The following is a 20,638-nucleotide window of genomic DNA, read 5'->3' on the forward strand; positions in this document are numbered from 1 at the left end:
CTACTGGCAGTTTGCATGTTCGGTGCTTTCCACAGGTTCCAAAACCCCTCCCTCTATTGAGGGGCATTGTTCGACAGCCACTTAAAATGGATCCACCCACAGGGAGACTCCTCAGAAAATAAAAGGTTACTTTACAAAATCACTGATATTCTTTGACATGGTTGTCTCTGTGGGTTCTCCACTCTCCCCTCCCTCACCACTTCCTCTGCTTTGGAATTCACACTGATACACTCAAGCAGAGAAGGAATTGGGGGTGGATTGGCTGTGCATGTGCGGTAGCCCCTTTAAACTAAGTTAAAAATGCAAAGATACTTAAATGGTATGGAAAGGATTTGGTGTATAGATTTCTCTCTGTGTGTATCCAAAATGTCCAATATTTTGCCTTTAAAGTGATTTAACATACTTGTCATCTTTCAGGACACCCACAATGGCAGGAGGCCTTTTTTCAATAGACAGGGATTACTTTCAAGAAATTGGAACATATGATGCTGGAATGGATATTTGGGGAGGAGAAAATCTAGAAATTTCCTTCAGGGTAAGCAGAAATTCCTTTTTAGTTCAATGTTTTGCTTTGTAATTTAAACAGTTTAAATTGTATAAATGGTAACCTGTTGCAGTCCTTATACCTTTGAAATCCAAGCACAGATACCCAGGACCAACCTGCCTGGGGCAGAGGAGGGTGGCAAAGAGGGCAGTTGCACCTGGGTTCTGGTTATTGAAAATGGCCCAACGTTCCAGCCTCCGCTACCATGCCGACGGCAGCTAGAGCACTACTGTGATGCACTCGGGGCGGCTGTGAGGGCTGCCTGGGGGAGGAGGGGAGAGCATGGAAAGCTGGGTGCCTTAGCCCCACTCCTTCTGCCCACCCCTTCCGGGAGGGTGGAGCTGTCTCCCCCCTTGCCCAGGGGCCCGGTGAAGCTGTTGGCCCTGCTGCAGATGACATCTTATGTAACTTCTTGAGAGGACTGTTGAAAATGATGCATTTTCAGTAAAGGAAAATGCCCATTTATGTCAGTGATGGGCAACCTAGGTTGTGAGTGGGCCACATAAGTGGCCCTCCACCTCACTGGGCTGGAAGATTGTCATAACCAAGACAATCTCCTGGGATAAGGTAGTTTTACTAACTGGGCTTGCATACCCAGAGTTTATGGGATGGGCCGGCTAAACCATAGCAGTAAACCATAGCCCATGGCTCTTACAGTCAATGTGTTCAATCAGCAAGCACCTTACTTTGTGTACCCTTGCTTTACATGCATATTGCTTTAGTAATACCAGGAAAAGGAAAACTACATGGATGGAAACTAGAGGATTCTGTCAAAAGTGTGCATGGGCAGTGGTAAACCAAATGACTTGCCGGCTGCATAAGCAACCCTGGTGGGCTGCAGGTTGCCCCACTACTGCATTATGCAGTCTATTAATCAATTAAGCTTTGCCTGTTCAGAAGCTCTGTTAGAATAGCATATTGGAGAGATGAGATATTAGCTAAACTGATATTAGTGGCTCAACCTTCCAATAAAAGCTAGTATTTCCTCTGTCGTTTACAGCTTGGTTGTTGCATCCTTTTATAGATATGTGATCTACCTAATGTTGTCCCTATTTCTGAAATATATTCCATGTTGGGTGACTTCAAAACTGATCTATTACACAAAGGAAGTATTTTCTGCAATTAGCAACTTAAACTGATTATTTTTCATTGCTATGTATTTCAGGATTCTAGAACTAGTAAATTTCAGTCTCAATACCTCTTTTACTTTCATAGAATTGAAGTGGAAAACGAGCCCTTTGACTTTTCAACTCTCTATCTGTTTCTCTATTTTGTATGAACTAATCATTGAACTGAACTAGTTAAATACATTTGAAGTTAAAGAATCTGTTCATCTGTATGGGGGTTATTGCTGTAAGAAGCTGGCTTAGCACTTCAGTAAACTCTGGTTCCAGGTGCCAAGACAGTTACTTTCACCAGTTTGTGGTTCAACTTTCTTTAAAACTTCAGCAGCAAACGCATACTGCTTGAATATTTTATTCACATGATTTTAGTGTGTTTAGGTCTTAATATAGGTTGTCATAATTTGACATTTAATTAGGTTTAGTTTTTAAAAAGAATTTTGCAGTGACTGTTCTATCACTTTCAGATTTGGCAGTGTGGGGGCACTTTGGAAATTGTAACCTGTTCGCATGTTGGACACGTGTTCCGAAAAGCCACTCCTTATACTTTTCCAGGTGGCACAGGACAGATTATCAACAAAAATAACAGGCGTCTTGCAGAAGTTTGGATGGATGAGTTCAAGAATTTCTTTTACATCATTTCCCCAGGTGAGCAGTCTTTGCTGTGAAACAATTCCATTCAAGATAGAAGATATGAGTGAAAAATAAATGTCAGTACTTGCTAAATAAAAATGCTAGTAATTCTGGAGAAAAGGCCTTTCAAGTAAAATAAAGATCACTTAAAAATTTCTGTTAAAGCCGTGGTCACCAACAGGTCGATCGCGAGCTACTGGTCGATCGCGAGGCCTCGACCAGTCGCTCACGAGGCGTCCTGTCTGCCCTGCCCCCATTTTCCTCCCACCCCCGAGAAGCCCCACTACTTACCTCAAGGGGTGAGTCAGCCCCGCGTGGGGGGTGGTGTTTGGCCCCGGGGCAGGTGTGCGCGCGGGACTTCCCTGCGCGGGGTGGGGAGGTGGTTTTTTTTTACGTTTTAACTTTTTCTCATGTTTCTTAATAAATTCCTTCTTCCCTCTTAATTCCCCTCAACTTTTTTGTTTTCTTTTCCTGTATGTAGCAGCTCTTCCATTGATGCTTATGATCTAGCCCACAAGAAATGAGTAGCCAAGTTTGAGGGTGAGAATTCCTGGGGAGAAACAAATTTAGCTCCCAGAAGAGCACCAGTCAGCCATGAAATCAGTCATGATTAGTTTTCCTTTATCTTTTCCTTTCAATCCCATTATTCAGTTCCTGATTTTCTGTCTTAGTGGTTAGTAGGACAGTAGAATTGAGCATTGAGACTGTTCTCATAGTCATACAGTTAACTCTCAATCAGGAGTTTACCCACCTGGGAATAAGTAGTTCATCTATAATGATAATGGGCAGTTATTAGTTTTCAGAGTATTTAAACTGGGGAGTTTACTTGAAGGCCCAACAGACGAGAAAATTATTAAAAAGATGTGAGAATGGTGAGTACAGAAAGGGAAGCCAATGGAGCCTTTTCTAAAGTAAGAATAATAGAGGCCTGTTGGAGATTGATAGGTAATATTCCGGGAGGTCACAAGCAGTAAGGGAAGGATCAGTAGTTGGGATAAAAGGATTTTGGAAAGCTTCAGGGTATCCAAAACTTGCTTCATTGTTTTAAACAATCCTCTGCAGCTTTTAGTCATAAAGGTCCATTTATTTATAAATTATTCCAAAAATATGACTTGCAATTTAAGCATCTCTGGATACTTACAAAGGATGCAAGTTTCTCAGGGTGAGAATCACATCTGGACCAATACATTACCCATTGAAAAGATGGACTAGGTCAGAAGTTACTAACTGCATTAATCTACTAGTTTAAAAGACTAATACCATCAAGCTCAACATCCATTTGTTCACTGTTGCAAACAATAGCTTACATAAACTAGCAGAGTGGAAAAAATAACTCATTAAATGCAGAAGCTCTACACATTTTTTCCTAGAGGAAACCTATCCAAACTTAAAGAATGTTTATCAAAAGATCCCATAAACCAGAGAGTGCACTAGCTGAGCCACCAAATAAGGGTGTAAGGGAGTAGTCGACTAGCCGACTCCTCGCTCTCCCCACCCCACCCTGCTGCCTCTATCGGAGGCAGGGGAGAGAAGTAGGAGCCAGCTTAAAAGCCGGTTCCTCCCCTCCTCCCCCCAGCACTGTCTCCGTGGTGCCACCCATTTAGGGTTGCTAAGTGTCCGGTATTGACCCAGGCAGTCCAGTATTTTCGCCTCCTGTCCGGTAAAAGAATTCAGAAAATACCAGACACCTAAAATGTCCTGTATTTTCCGATTCTTCTTTGGTTAAACCATCTGGCAGTGTACACCCATTCTCTCATCCCTCCCCCTCACCACCACCATTTCTATCAGCAGCCTTGCCACAGGTAGGGACTGCTGCCAGCTGGGTAGGTAGTCTGGTTCAGTTCCAGGTGCGTGACCAAACCCCGCTGCGGCTCTGCAATTTAAAAGACAGTAGGAGCCGGGCAACCTTCTTTCCCTCCCTCCCTCCCCCTCTCCGCAGCTCCTACTGCCTTTTAAATTGCAGAGCCACAGCACAGTTGGTTCCAAACCTGGCATGAGCTGAGACTGAGCCAAACTGCCTATCCGACCTGGCTCATACTACATTTCAAATGCAGAGCCACCGCCGTCTGTACCTCTCCCTGTCTGTGCCACATATGTAGACAGTCTGTGTCACAAAGTCTGTCTCTCACACACTGTTTCTCTTTTCCTCTTGCCTTCTTTCTTGTCCCCATTCCTGTCCCTTCCAACCAAGGCCCCACCCCTTCCAAGGGCCCATGGCTGGCCTCTGATGACTTACCAAAATTTATGGAGTCAAAAATGCAGAAATTATTGTCCACCCTGTAGTAGAAGGATTTTGGCAGTCATTGCTTGAAGTCCTGATAGAATTAGCACAAAGGCCTCCTCTCATATTTACAAATCTGATCATCTTTCTCATGGGTTTGTCAGTCACGCAAATCTAAACTACCGTAGCATCAAAGTAAAAGCTAAAAATGTGAATGCTCAGCTGTGATGTAAGAATGTTATTAGAATCACTTGGCTCATCCACCAGCCTGTCCAAAATCTCATTGAGGGTTCTCTTGTGTTTTCTGGGTCTGATCTTTTCTTATTTGTACAAACAAGTCCACAAGTATCTTGGACTTTTATGATATGAATAATTTGATATGGCTTTTGATCCAGCATGGTCCTTTCGAGCGATATCACTGGTAAGCATCACCCTTACTGGGTGACGCTTAACAGTTACTGGGTAATCTGTGGCCTGGCAGGTTGGGAGAAGCTCGTGTGGTGGCTGGCCTGAGCAGCCCCAGTCAGCAGTAGGCCCAGCCTCGTCAGAGCAGCCTGTGGCATGGTGGGCTAAGCTAGAGCAACCCCCTGCATTCGCTGCGGGCTGGGCATGTTTAAGCTCATCCAGACTGTGTGGGTAGGGGGTGTTTCAGCTCTGCTGGAGGCCTGGCTAGAGCAGCCCATGACACACCACAGGCAGGGGACTGCTGTAGCCCAGGCATGTCAGACAGGCGTCTGGAGGGCCGCATGCAGCCCAATTGAAGTTTTTTGTGGCCCGCCACTACATTTTATAAAAGAATAAAGTGAGGCCTGCTGGCTGCTCAGAGCACGTGGCCGAGTGCAGATCACAGCTGGCCAGCTGCTCTGTGCACTGCGCTGCAGTGACTGCTTGCAGCCAGCCGGGCCGCTCTGTGCACGGTGCCCAGCACATGCTTACGGCCGGCCGGGCCACTCTGCACAGTCAAGTGCCTGCTCACAGCTGGCCGCTGTACTCACCTCGTCCTAGCACCTGAGGAAGAAGTATGTGGTGGCGACGGTAGCTCCAGGACCCAGGCATTAGGTTAGGGGGACTGGGAGTGCCTAGCTCTGGGAGAGAAGAGAGGCATTAGGTTGTGGGTGCCTAGCTCTGGGGGAGGAGGGAGGCATTGCATCACAGCCCTGTAGATCTTCCCCTTGTACAAGCATGCAATTCAGTGTTAATTGCCTGGTGTCACATATGTCCTGAGTTTTAAGTACCTAACTGTACTGTGTTAATATTTGTCATATGATTCCCTTGGAATGTAGGCATTGCCAAATCAGACAATGGGACCCTCTAGTCTAGTCCAGTCCAGTATTGTAGCTACAAAAGTGGCCAATACAAGATGAGTCTTATGATGGGGGGTGTGTGTGCTCGCACATGTCCACAAGAAACTACAGTGGACAGATTTCTCCAGATAGGGAATGTTTCTTCTTCACTCCCACCAGTTTGTGGCTGGCTTATGATCTGAAACGTGAGTGGGTTTTAATCTGTTTTTTATCCTACCTATGGTATTTTAGATGTTTTCTTTATCAATAAGCCTTCATCCTTTTAAAAATCTTACAAACTTCTGACTTCACTGCTATTTAATGACAGAGAGTTCCAGAGATGAATTGAGTAAAAAAAAAAAGTTTCCTTTTATCCATTTTTTGTCATGTTTTGACTGTTTGCTCATCAATTCCCACTTTGCACACCTGATATCTATCTTACATTTTACCTATTCGTATTTCATTTTCTGCTCTCTGGTCTTAACCAGGGATGGGTTTCCAATTTCTGAATGATACCTATTTAGCTCAAATAACATCTGCTTTAAAGATAAAAAAGGAGAAAGATATAAAACTGGATAATTTCAAACTACCAACAGCCAGACAAGGGTAACTGGGGCATACCAGTATTGCTAATAAATATTCAGTTGTACATCAGCCAGCCAGAGGGCAATTAACTTGTTAGTCTTGCATGGATTATATATGTAAGAAAATTACATGTACCTTTGAAAGTGCAAAGTTTAAGAAATCCTAAGAATAGCATAAAGGCCAGCTTTGCAAGCCACTCGATTCGTTTTGGTAATCCTTCTGGGGACAAATAGACACTCAGAGCAGGCGGGGGAGTAGGGTCTGGATGCAGAATAAGGCAGCTCACACAGATGTCATATTTACATTCCAGGGCAAAAAAAGAATCAGCATGTACCTGGTTTACACCGTGCTTCTTGAAAGAAAATTCAAAGGCTATTGTTTGCCAGGCTGAAGCAATTATTCTGAGATCCGAGTCTCTCCCTTATTGTTTTGGTCTATACTTGTTTTTATTTCAACGAAACGAGTTATGTATCATATAAAAATAATTAAAAAGTACCTTCAATTTATACTTAAAAATTATAAAAATTATTATATATGAGCAAATAACAATTTACGCATCAAATTATTGTATTAATTTCAAATAGGCCCTGAGAAAATATTATACAATATACCTAAAACATAATCTATAATAATAAATAATTACGACTTTCCGATAGGCTAGAGCAGGCCACCAATGAACTTCTATGTGAAAGATAGCATAATACAAACCTAAACAGTACTGAATTGTAATTCAGATGTTCTTGATTAATAGTTGTTAGTCCGATCATTTGTTCTCCAGTGCTGAAAGAGAGGCATAAAACAGATCACTATTCATTGAAGGAGCCAAAATCAAACTGCTCAAAAGTCAGCGTCTCCTGTACAATCCACCAGCAAACATTCCGAGGACAAAGTAAAGCATCCTTTGAAATAACACACACTATAGCACCATCATGTGCCATACCCATGACATTACGGAAAGCGGTGGGGCATGCTTCCTGCTTCCAGACCCTCCCCAGTTCCTCACCCTTTTGACTTTCCAAATGCATGGGCTTCCAAACTCTGTTATACATTCCTTTGGGTGTTGTAAAAAATCTCTAGGGAATACACAGGAGAAATTGTGTAAAGAAGGATTTTTTTTATTAGATTCTCATAACAGACTAGTCAGATGAAATTTTAAAATGCTGGGAAATTATGTAAATTAGGGCAGCTTCAAGATGTACCAATGAGAACACAGATATATGGGGAACTGACATATAGTGCCCTCACTTCCAGTCAGCATATGTCACAGGTTCAGTTGCCCAGCAGCTGTCCAGTCTGTCTAATCTCAAAATATAGGGGTTTTATTTGATTGTATATGTGGCACCTGTTTCAGGATGACTTCAGGATCTTATCAAGATTTTAAAAAGACTACTTGTGACTCTTGATATTCCCACTGAGATGTCCAGGAGAGTTCTCTCATTTTGGGTTTGGCAGGGCCTTCCAGAGTGCCTCTACATATCAATGGTGCCATCCTAGAGCCTATGTAGATCATGACAGAGCAGATGTTCTCCTGTCTGCCTTCAATAGTAGGAGAATTGTGACATGCTATATTCCTTCCCAAGGCTTATATTTTTGTGTTACACTTAGAGAAGCAGAACTATCAGAATCTTGGTTGGGGGAGAGAAGAGAATATGCCACGTGTATTGTGAATGCAGAATTCATTTATTATGCCTTACTACTAAAATTATTATTAGAATATTATTACCAACCTTAGTTGCTCATGCTAGTCCACTGGCCAGGTGGCCTAAAAATGAGAAGTGGAGCTGGGTCTTGTTGATGCTTACTGATGCTCCTGGAGAATGATCCTAGAATCAAAGTCCCAGTTCTGTAGTTTTGCCCTCATCTTTTTATATGTTTTAGCCCATAGATCCTGTCCTGTCCCACAGCCCTAGGGTAGTGTATTGACCATGAATATTGGTTAATAGAGAATGTGGCTTTGCCCTTTTTCTAGATCGGGCTTTTGTGTGTTTGTTTCTTGGGGGGTTGTTTTACAGGTGGCCCTGTCACTTGGTCACCAAGACAGGTTGACGCTGGGGATTGATTCCATTTTTCTTACACATGCACGTCCCTCTATATCTTTAAACAGAGTTAAGGCAGTACAGGCAGTCCCCGGGTTACATTGATCCGACTTACATTGGATCCCTACTTACAAACAGGGTGAGGCAACCCCACACTAGCTGCTTCCCCCCAGCAGACCAGGGAGACGCGGAGCGGCTTTTCTTAGCAGACACCTCAGCTTAAGAATAAAGGACTGAGGGAAGTGAGGTGTGGGAGAATAAAACTGAGCTCTGGAGAAATGTTTGGCTAGCATTTCCCCTACAATATGTACCAGTTCCGACTTATATACAAATTCAACTTAAGAACAAACCTACAGTCCCTATCTTGTACGTAACGCGGGGACTGCCTGTACAGAGTTTAAAATGGGGTTCAGTTACTATATGCTGTCACTTCAGTTACAATGTATTAAAAAGGAGTTATAATAATAGATCCTTCAAATGTAATTCTTAACAGACTACTGACAAATTTGTTCTAAAGGGGTTAACATTGTTTAATTTATAAAATCCTATTCATAAAAATCAGTCCGTAATTCATAAGGTTATAGATATAATTAATTAAAAGTGTGATTTCATCCTTCATCCCTACATTTATATCCATCCCATGCCAGATTCCATAGTTATATATAGCTGGCTTGTTATAGGCAAAATATATTTCGAGCATTTATCACAATTGCAAAATTAAATCAAAATCCAGCTGTTTAAAATTCACTAGCAATTGCTGTATGAAATAGTTGTGTTTTTTTTCTCTACAGGAGTTACAAAGGTAGATTATGGAGACATATCATCACGTCTTGGGCTAAGACACAAACTGCAATGCAAGCCTTTCTCTTGGTACCTAGAAAACGTGTATCCTGATTCCCAAATTCCACGCCATTATTTCTCTTTGGGAGAGGTAAGAATTATTTTCATTTACATACTCTTAATCTTCCTTTTTGTAAGGGGGATCCCACAGTAACATCTAGTTTTTTAGATTCCATTTGAATAATAAAACTGAAGTCAGTGTCTCCAGCACCAAAGTTTGGTATCTCACAGCTCCATGTTTTTCATCTGTAAAATGATTGATATGTTTGACTTCTGAATAGTTGGGTGAAGTATTACCAAGCAGTTGACCCACAGAGTCAAAGATTGGGCTTCTTTATCCCTCTTTTACAGCAGTACTAAATTAGCATGGAAGAGCTTTGGAGAGAAAATGTTTTATTCAGTTTCATTGATGTGCATAGTGCTTCACGAAGAGTTAAAACTAACAAGGAATTTAGAGATACATGGAAAATTAGTATATACCAGTTGAGATGTAAATTTAATGTCATACACTGCTTGTGAATCCTGATGGTGTACACAAAAACTTTTAATGTGTGCCACAAGAATCCACAGACAGTGCATGACATGTTGGTTCATATTGCACTCTAGCAGGTGTGCACTGCTCTACAGAGTAGACAAGCCCTTAGTTGCATTAGATCTAAAACATCAAAGAATTACAAACACAGCATGAAGAAAGGAATTCTTTGAGTGGTTCCTCATGTCCATTTCATGTTAGGTGTGTGCACACTGCGTGATCTGTTGCTGAAGTTTTTCTCCATTGGGCTGGCTCTAACTCCAACTGGTCCAACAGTCTCTCAGTTCATTCTTTTTTCCCATGACGGATGCTAGAATGACCTTTCTTACAATGTCAAGGCTTTCTTTCCAGTGATTTTGGACTCTTGGTGATTTTCATGGTGGTATAAATAGTTTCTATTGTCAATGGAGTTCTTTACCCCACGGGCCCCAGGTTCCAAGCCCTGTATCTCTGGTAGCAGTCTATGCCAGTGAGTCACCACACTCAAGCTACTTCATGTCTGGGGGAAACTCACATGAGGGAGAAGTGTCAGATCTTCCTGGACTTTTGACCTTGCACTTAAAAAGTCAGACCTATTAGGCTGAAGGACATCAGGACTCATGGAAGCTGTCCTCAGGCTAGTTTCAAAGCTGAGCAGCTCTGATTTTGAGGTAAGCAATTTGATATCAGTGTGGAGTTTTCCTCAACACCATTTGCTACAGTGCCAAGGAAGAAGCATAAGAAGCAGCATACTGAGAACACTCATCTGTGCAGAAGAGAAACACTTAGGGTGTGTCTAGACTACCTAGTTTTGTCGACAAAAGTGGACTTTTGTCGACAAAACTATACCAGCGTCTACACTACCGCTGAGTTCTGTCGACATAACGTCGACAGAACTCAGCAGTTTTGTCGACGCTGGTATACCTCATTTTACGAGGCATAACACCTTCTGTCGACAGAACTCTGTCGACAGAAGGTGTTATTGCCTGTAACGTTGCGTCCAGACTACGGAGTTCTGTCAACAAAGCAGCTTGCTTTGTCGACAGAACTCAATGTGTCTGGACGCTCTTTGTCGACGGAAGTTTTGTCGACAGTATCTGTCGACAAAACTTCCGTCGACAAAACGCGGTAGTCTAGACGTACCCTAAGTCCAGTGTGAGATCCTCCCACAACACCCAGAAGCCCGGCTGGTGCCAGATGTCTGATGGCTTCATTGACCCTGGAGGTTTTCCAAGCATTGAAGGACCTTTCTCAGCCTGTCCCACAAACTGTAAGGGGACACTTACCGTTTCTGGTGAGCAGAAGGAGGGAGCAAGCAGCCAGCACTGGGCTTGTTCCAGGCACTTTCTGGGGGCAAGCCTTCTATGATCCCAGTGTCATGATCGCTGGTTTGTTGCCAGTCCCCTGAACTCTAGGAAGGTAGAAGTGGGAGGGTACTACTGAGCCATGGTCTATGAAAGAAGACTTATCTTTGGACTCCAAAGGAGAATATTCTAAAGCTCAGCACTGGTACGTAGCTTATGCACTACTAGTGTTCAGTACCAGTCCCTGTGCAGGCACCTGGCCAGCAGGTCACTGGACAATGCAGTGGCCAAACTGGAATCTTTGGGGGTTTCTCCGGGTGCCAGGTCCTCTCTCCTACTCTGTGGTTTCAGAAGGACATGCACCTAGCTGTTTGGCACTGGAACTTGACTTCAGCACTGACCCCCAGTACCAGGAGAGAGAAGGAAGAGGAAAGAACCCCTCGTCCATCTCAAGCTGTCCCCATCCTCCACAATTGAGGAGGTTGACAGGTTTGGCAGGTGATTCAGGACCTATCAGGACCTTCTGAAGCGGGTCGTTGCAAACCTGGAACTGAAGATTGGGGAGCTCAAATAAATGTTGCATTGCCTAATTGATATCCTGGCTGCGGCAGCTCACTCCAAAGGGCTTTGTCCATCAATGAAAAGGTGATGAGATGGGATCAAAGCCTAATGGCTGGAAAACGTTTTTCTCTGTCCCCTTCCTCCCACTCCTCCAAGAGAACAGAGAAGTACTGTGTTCCAGCAAGCAAGGTTCAATACCTAAACAGGAACATATATGCACCTTTGAGAGTCTCTGCTGGTGTCTGCAACAAATGAACAGGAGAGGCAGAGACAGTCAAGCACTACTCCTAATCATAAAGCCACAATGAAAATAAACCTTTTCAGAAGAAAGGTTTATTCAATATCTCCAACAAGCAAATTTTGCTGGGGAGGTGTGATTTTAATCTGTGGGACTCCTTGTCTAAATTTAAAGACTCCCTGCCTCAGACTTCAAGTACTCCTGACTTGAAGGCTATGTCTAGACTTCAGAGCTTTTCTGGGTCCAAGGAACACATCTGCTTTTTTGGAACAATTTCCGCAAAAGCGGATGTTTTTTCGCCATCCCTGTATTCCTCATTGTATGAGGAAGAAGGGATGTGTTGAAAGAGGATGTTTTTCCAAAATTTGGCCCAGTGTAGAAGGGCCAAATTTTGGAAAAGTCTTTTTCGAAAGAAAAGTGAAAAAAAGATACGCACATTTTGGTTTTCAACTTGTGTATCTTTTTCCGATTATTCTTTGAAGTGTAGAGTTAGCCATAGCTCTGGGCTTCCATTGTATCTAGTGACCAAGTACCATGGCTAATTATGCATTAATTACAAGCATGTATATCCTTTTCACTTTTAAATGTTACAACTTTGTATTTAAATGAATACCTCCTTGGTTTTGGAGGGCATATAGTACATCCCCATTCATCTTTTATAGTGCCAGGGATGGTTTTGTTATACCCCTTTTACTTTCTCTTTAAACAGGCAAATCTGTTATTGAGGGGGCTGTCTTTTCTGTCTCTAATTTTTGTAGCTTATATCTTGGCCCCTCTGTTTGGCCCATGTCTCTTAAGGTAACATAGTAGCCAGAGAATGTACATTTGATTTACAAAATCACATTTCATTTTTTCCATTTATATACAGTGTCGTACGTAGATTAAATTTAACTGCTTGTGTACATTTGAGTGCTTAATTCAATAAAAAACTACAATGTTATCTAAGTCTCTTTCCCAAATGTTTAGTTACCTTAAAAACTAGGAATGTGTCTGGGTAGTTCAAATTATTCATTGCGGCATGCAGTACCTCATAGCTAACAAGTCACGAGCGGCGCAGTGTTTCTCAAACTGGAAACTGACTTCCCATCCTGGAGTAGTAGTGATGTGTGGACAGTGAGATTCTCATTTTTCCTACAACCACCAGGAAGTGACTGGGAGGCAGGAGCCAGTCCCTTCTCCCCCTGCCCCCCCAAGTCTCTGAAAGCAGGGCCCCTCTCCCTCCCCCCCACCCCCCAACACACACATGCCTCCTTCCACCCCCTTAACGCCAGTAAAGGAAACTGCTGAGGAGTTGCTGTTTCAGGAACAGTTGGGACTGTATGCTGGCATGCCTGGGCTGGATTGCTAAAGCAGCTGCATGTGTGAGTGTACTTTCTGTACTTTCTTCTCACAATTTGTCCTGGGCCAAAGCCATCCTTGTTGGTTGCTATGAGCTGAAACTGAGACAAACTGCTTGTCACAGAGAAGGAAATGCAGGAGTATCTTTTGTGTATGTATGAAGCAAGTGTCACTAAAGTTGCATAATATTTGACATTACCATTGCATTAGTTGTCAGTGAATTTCAAGTGTTGTTTCTGGTTTTACGCAAACTAAATATTTTGCACGTACAGTGAAACTAGTCTTAATTGAAGGCTGAATGTATAAATCCATATTAGAGTTTGTAAATGAGTCTGTCCTAAATGGTAAGAGTTAGGACCACCAAATTTGGTATGCAGCTTCCTTTTATCGTAACTTAAAGCAAGGTCGGGGTTTGGTTGTGCCAGGACAATTGGATGTGCCTGGAATGGGATTGTTTCTCATAACACTGAAAGAGAGTTATTATATAATGACCACAAGGGGCAGCTAGGAGCCTAAGGTGGGAACCGGGACAGCTAGAACCCCATTGGGGCAGAGGGCAGAAAGGGACAGCTATCTAATATATATCTGAGAAAGTTTGTTTCTGTGTCTCTGAACCCCAGACGGAGGACATATCTTCTTCCCCAATCTGTAGCTGTTGCGATGACCACGCACAGATGTATCTCATCTGGTCCCAAGCTGCTGCGGTGACATATGACTGGGCTGTCCTCTCTCCCTGGGGCAGCCTGCATAATGAATCTTTCAGCCCTACCCAAGGCTCCCACCCTACCCCCAGCACCGTTTAGGGTGGGTGGGAGGACTGAAGGTCCTCCTTCCCCAATTCATATGGGGACATTGCCAACCCAAGCAATGCCAGATAAATCTTGTAGTTTAATATACAAATATAAATTGAAGATTTTTTTGAGATGTTTGAGCAAACCAAAAGAAAGCAGAAGAATGGAGTGCAAAACAGTTTTATCTTCCCCGTGCTCTCATATCACATTTTGCTTAACGAGCAGGGCTCGCCAGCCGTACGGTTCTGCGCATGCGCAGATCGTTCTACACCGGCTCTTCCAGGGTGTAATCTACTTGCCCCGGGCAAGTAGATTACACTATTTGTCGAGCCCTGCTATAATATACAATTTTTCCAGAAACAGGGCCATTATTTGGGACAAAGTGAGAGAGATCACCATGAAAAGAACATGTTTATAAAGCTAACTGCCAGAATAAGTGTATTTTTGCACAATACTGTAAAATCTTTTGGTATTACATTTTTACTTTAGTCTCTTTACCTTTCCATCCTTTGCATTATAATTCATGGGGTGGGAGGAAGGTTACCGGGGTACCGGTTGGTAAGATAGTGACTTGTTTCTAAAAATGTTCAGATTTTATGATTAGCCAAAGGAAACAAGTGGAGTATGACTTACAAATACAATTGGTAAACTGCTTTGGATACTATAACTAACCCAAGTAACTTACAACTTCTTTTATATCATGGTGCATTATGTTTTCAAAACAAGTATGAAAAAACCTTCCTTAAAATCTTAAATCAAACCTGAATCTTTTGTGCTTAAAATTGTATTTTGTTTTTATGTACCTATGCATTGAGCGGTTCCACGTTAGCATTAGAAGCTCTGAAGTAATATGAGGCTGGTTTCATAGATACCTATCTGGTCTACTTTAAACAAGGAAATCTCATGAGAATGATCTTACATGAGTTATTATAAACTTTGTATCCTGGGGCACTTAAGCTCAACTGAAACTCCAACTTTCAGAAGATTTATTTATCACTATTTGTGAATCAGATGCCAGTGGCATTCTCTGGGGGTTGATTCTTTTCCCCCAGTAACTATTAATAAAAACCTGTCTTGATGTATGCTACGCTTTATTTCTTTTCTAGATAAGAAATGTGGAGACAAATCAATGCCTGGATAACATGGCAAGAAAGGAAAATGAAAAAGTTGGAATATTTAACTGTCATGGAATGGGTGGAAATCAGGTGACAAGATGACATTACTCATCTGTTTAATTTTCAGCACTTTCAATAGTTAACTGTACACAAAATAGGCTTTTTAATGAACTCTAATGTGAGGTGTGGCCTGCAAGATGAATTAAGAGTGCCTAAAAATGTTACCTTGTTGCCCCCAATGTAAGTCATTTGGACCTGATTCAAAACCCACTGTAGTCAGTGGGTGTCTTTCTAGTGACATCAGTGGGCTTAAATATCATCCATTATCAGGTAGGTAGGTATCATCTGTTACTCTAGAGGGAATTCTTTACAATGCAGAGTTTTGCAAAATTCCGCTTCCCCCACAGAATTGAGGCTGCACATTCTCTAGAGTCCAGTGGCTGTTGATCACCGCTAAGGGCCACTGGACTTTCTGCAAACAAGCTCACAGTGAACAGAGTACCCAACTTGACTGGGGTGGAGACTGCATACCCTGAGATGGGTAATCAAGAATAGGGAGTGATGCTCATGAATGGCCCTCTTTCACCTTAGTAGGCCGCAGCAGTCTGCGACAAACTGGTGTTCTACCTGCGGCTCAGCGGCTCCCCTGTGTGCCCCCTTCCTCACATGCCTCTTGTGCACTCAGGCACCAAAGCCCGGTGGTGTTTCCGCTCTGGGACAGAAGGGTAGGAGTGAGGATAGAGCACGAATCAGAGAATTCACAGCACACTGAAAGTGCTGGGAGGGAGGGAGGGGGAGAGGAAGTGTGCAGCTCTGGTGCCCCGGTGTGTGAACCACGTGGGGGAAGGGGGCAGACAGGAGGCCTGCCACTGCTGCAAATTGTGCTTGATGCTAATTCTTCCAGGGACATGAAAGGGATCAGGACACCCAATTCTGCAAAAGGGTGAGGAAGGGCAGGGCTGCACCACACCATGTTCCCTGGCAGAATAGCAAAGCAGTTGAGAGAAGTAAAGGCTCTGGAGTGTGTGTCTGAACTGAGGGTGCCCCGGGGCTGGGCTCTGCATGGGGAGAATAGTGGTGTCTGGGATCAAGGTATGCCCATTTCTTGGGGAAAAGGATACTGATCTGGGGGCTGCCCCATAGCTGAATTGTTGTCTCCCCCATATTCCCTAGAGGGAACTGGGTTGTTGTCGAGGTTTCTTTAATTCTACTCCTGCGAGAATCTTTTTTTACTGTTGTCTTTATTGTTATAGACATACTTGTTGATAGGAATTGTGAAATAATTTTTTAAAGTAATAGAAATGACAGTGATTATGTTGTGTTATTTTGACAAAAAATTGCATAGTTTTAAGTGTTGCATACAGAATTTTTAATTTTTTGGCACAATTCCCCCAGAAGTAATATATGCAGCAGCCATTCTGTAGGATCTCTGGAACTGCTTTTCTACAGATTTTCTCTGGTTGATTTGTCTCTTGCAAATTCAGACGTAAAAATACTGTTATGTTTATAGATTTCATTTTTACTTTTGTCTTTCTCCACTCAGGACTTTATTTTGTCTGCTTCCCTCTTTAATTTTTTGTCTGCTGTACTGCTTGCCACTTGCCAAAATTGTCCATTTTTAGGGAGCTCATCCTGTTCTATCTTTTGGGAAATTTTGAGACACAAACTTTGCTACTGTCAGTATGATGATATGTGTCTCCTAAGAAAACAGTTGTGTATATAGTGTAAAAAAAAAGTAAAGAAATTAAGTTGGCTGTAAATGAAATAATAATGAACTGGTATGCAATCCTGCTTTTTTTCTCTACCGAATCCAGTAGATGAACATTATTATTTTTTCTACAAAGGTTTTCTCATATACTGCCAACAAAGAAATTCGAACAGATGATTTATGCTTGGATGTTTCAAAACTTAATGGCCCAGTTACAATGCTCAAGTGCCATCACCTCAAAGGCAATCAACTTTGGGAATATGATCCAATGGTAAGTCTTTGTGATACTGAAATAAGGCTTTCTCTTAATTTCTTATACAATTTTTTACAAAACCTATGATAAACATTATGTTCCTGTTAGTAACGTCTATTGTATGTTGGTCAGAACAGGACACCGTGAGTCTGGATTGTATTTTTAGGTGCCATCAATTCTTTAACTTGGGCAAGTTGCTGTGTTTCAGTTTAACTTTCTCAAAAACAGTTTTAACTTTTACTTGTCTCACAGGACTGAGTCTTCATGTTTGGAAACTGCTTTAAGATCCTCTACTGAAAGGTTTTATATTAGCAAGATCATAAAGGGAAAATTACCCTGACCCAAAACCAATTTTTTTCTTTAGTCCTGAACCACTAAAATAAAACCAACATTATGGGCTTTGTGACACTTCAGGATCTAAAATCTTGCCTCTGCCAGTGTTAGAAACAAATATTTTTATTATTCAAGTCAGGTTACTGAATTTTGAAGAGCATAAATCTTTACTATTTAGCCTTTACGTGTTGAGATATAGGAATTTCAGATAAACTGCTAGAGCAAGAAACAAATGACTTATATCGTTTGAAAGCTTTCATGTAATATAAATCTGTAAGGTTGAACTTCAACAGTTTGTTAAATATCAGCTTCCAAAAACATGATGCAGTTAGATGTTAGTATAGGGTGAGAGGAGTCCTATTGTGTGACGTTTTTGATGTCCTGTCTTATTAACAGTGGCCCAGTGAATACCTCTTGCTTTGAAAATTTTTAAAATCAGCTACTATACTAAATGACTGTTAGATTTTCCTTAACAAGAATTATCTATCCCTGCAACATATTAATAACTTCTGAGGAGGATAAAGTAGAAAAAGGAGGACCAATAGATACCCTATTTGGAATTTCAAAAAGCCTTTGCTAAAAATACCTCACAAAAGATATTAAAGCAACTAAGATAGTTATCGGTTGAGAGGCTAAACTACTAATGACAAATAAGAACTCATTTATTCTTTAAAAAGAAAGTTTAATGTATTAGTTGTTCAAAGGATTTTTACAAATATCCATGTTATGTTTGTTGCTTATCTATAAGAGGAACTGAAGAATAAGGTGGCAAATTTCTGGCTGCCAAAATATAGATCAGTCAAATCATTATGAAGAACTTTTGAAGTAGTTAAATCTAGGCATTTCAACTAACACAAGTAAATGGAATTAAATGTAGATAACTGACAGGCCATGCATAAATCTGAACTATTTAGACACCATCCAAGTCCTGAAGTAATTGTACAGTTTCAGTTCTTAGTGGGCATGTAACCAAGATTAGATTCTTTTGAATAACAAAACTTCAATGCTATAAGATGTTTAGTAGGTTTTGAAAAAGAATGGCTAGACATCAATAATAATAATAATAATATTTTCACTTGTGTTATCTAAAAGTTTACAAGGTATCAGGACATAAGCAATCAATTAGTAGCCTGACAGTGGAAAGAAACGTCTCACCTTTCCTGGTTGTATGTTTCTTCATTAAGCTAGTTTGCACCTTCCTCCAAAGCATCTGGGTATCAGACAAATCTGGACAGTTTGTCTGCTCTGATATGGCAGTTAATTTGTTTTTGGTTGAGAGAGCTCTAACCGTCTAGACATCCTCGCGTCACTCAAGCAGGTGGTTGTAGTCATCTGTTTATGAAACATACCTGGACTCACCCATTAGTCTTATGGGACCATACCAGAGCAGTGTCTTTTTTGCTCTTCTGCAAGGGTTGTGGCTCTTTTGACAGAAGGTCCTGTCCATTTTTTGCATCAGAAAGAAGGCATTATCTTTTCAAGCTCTTTTTTTTTTTTATTTTTTTTTTTATAAAAGCCCTTCCTTTGTCTTCCCACAGTAATATGTAAATTTAATACTATCTGTTTTCCCCAAAGATATTTCCTTAGCTAGCAAGAGCTATCACATTTCCCCCAAAAGCAGACAGAGTACCAATGCCTGACTTGTTCTCTGGAGTGTTTCCTTCCTTCAGTGTCTATCACAAATATATTTTCAGACATTGAGTTTGGGTGTGTAGGACATAAAATTCAGCCAGAAGCATAGATCTGAAATAATTCCTTGATATACATTGCTAAAGCTTCAACCAGTAGAACTAGGTCTTGGACCTAGTGGCTTATTTTGTTCTGTTAAGCAGCGCAGAACTTACATGCCGCCTCTTGGTTCTTATCAATGCATTCCTTGGTTGGCTTGCACGCTATAGAAGTCCCTCCTTCCATTTTTTCAGTTGGATTCCTGCCTCACTGTGGAGCTCTTCAAGGTTGCATCTGGGCAGCATTTTATCAGGAAAATCGGAAATAACCAGTTAAAGCCGAGAGAGGAAAAACACTTCACAGTTCCTGTGGCTGAATTTTTTTTCTCACTTTGAGAAAGTTGCATTCTTGCAATGGAGACAGTAATAGAAAAAGAGAAAAAACAGCTCCTCTTGCAGAAATCTTAGAGAAGCTCATTGATGTGGTCAGAACCACTCCCTGAATCACACTTAGACTAGGGGAAGGAGATTTTCTAGAATCTAAAGGGATTCGTTAATAAACTCCCCTTTCCTGTGGCCTCTAAAATGGTTTCTCCACCTCTTAATAAAGCCGTGTTCATCTCTATGAGGTACTAGCACCTCTTGTTACCTGACCCTATCCTCCCATTCTCCATAAGGAATGATGCAATCCCCAGTAGCTCTATAGTAGTAAATGGGAGAAGGAGGGCAAAGAGAAGCCCATTGGGCTATATAGAGGGGCGCTCAGCTCACTCTAAGGACAAAAGAGTGCAACCATTAATACTGTTACAAAACCAGAAGAATTAGAACCAACCCTGATTTTAACTAAAGCTTATTTCATAAATAATCCGCTGCTCCTGCTCACTGCCTTAAGATGGTATTTTTCATTTTAATATATTCTAGGCCACAGTGTAAACAGGTAGCACTAGCTGGCTCTCCAGAATGCCATGAGATCCTACTTTTCCTGGCACATGTGAACCATTAAAACTAGCAGTGAAACAAATCAGAAATGTAAATGGATGGTGGTAGACTGAACATTTTATAGGGAGCTACGTTGGGCATTGCTGGTAGATCTCACAATCTATAGGATTGGCAGCTTTTTTACAGGGTGTATTGTATGTGGCTACTGAGAATTATGTACATCTGAAAGAAAATTGTGTGTACCTAGTGTACTCTTGCACTTATGATTGAATAGGTGGGAGTTTTGTGGTGCAGTAATGGACTTAAGTTCCATAACATGTAAGTAATGCACACTTCATGGTTTCCCACAGTGAGCTGCAATGAAAAGCCGACACAAAACTAACTTGATTACTGGCAGATGCATTTAGCCACAGATCATTTTGTATTGTAGATCAGGCCTCAGTTACACAAACTTTTAACTAAGGCTGGAGTGGGCTGTTTTCTCACACAAGGCGTTCCTTCCTCCTGCACATACCCAACTGCTGGGAGCTCTCTTGTTTAGTATAGTCAGGCAGTCATCTTTCTCACTCTCCCCATTTTTATAAACTCCTACTTGGTCTAGGGTGGTATTCTGGTAG

General features: G+C 41.7%; 1 protein-coding gene across 3 annotated transcripts in view; it reads left to right on the forward strand.

Moving 5' to 3' along the window:
* GALNT1 (polypeptide N-acetylgalactosaminyltransferase 1) overlaps positions 1 to 20,638 on the forward strand; it is a 146,763-nt gene that overhangs the window by 123,819 nt on the left and 2,306 nt on the right. For all 3 annotated transcript variants that reach the window (XM_075921643.2, XM_075921642.2, XM_075921644.2), the window contains 5 exons: positions 418 to 535; positions 2,133 to 2,313; positions 9,215 to 9,354; positions 15,113 to 15,211; positions 16,966 to 17,100. In XM_075921643.2, coding sequence (XP_075777758.1) covers positions 418 to 535; positions 2,133 to 2,313; positions 9,215 to 9,354; positions 15,113 to 15,211; positions 16,966 to 17,100 — 673 coding nt within the window. The remainder of the gene's footprint in view (positions 1 to 417; positions 536 to 2,132; positions 2,314 to 9,214; positions 9,355 to 15,112; positions 15,212 to 16,965; positions 17,101 to 20,638) is intronic.

Source organism: Pelodiscus sinensis, chromosome 2, assembly GCF_052426305.1.
Source record: "Pelodiscus sinensis isolate ZL-2025 chromosome 2, ASM5242630v1, whole genome shotgun sequence".
Lineage (NCBI taxonomy): Eukaryota > Metazoa > Chordata > Testudines > Trionychidae > Pelodiscus > Pelodiscus sinensis.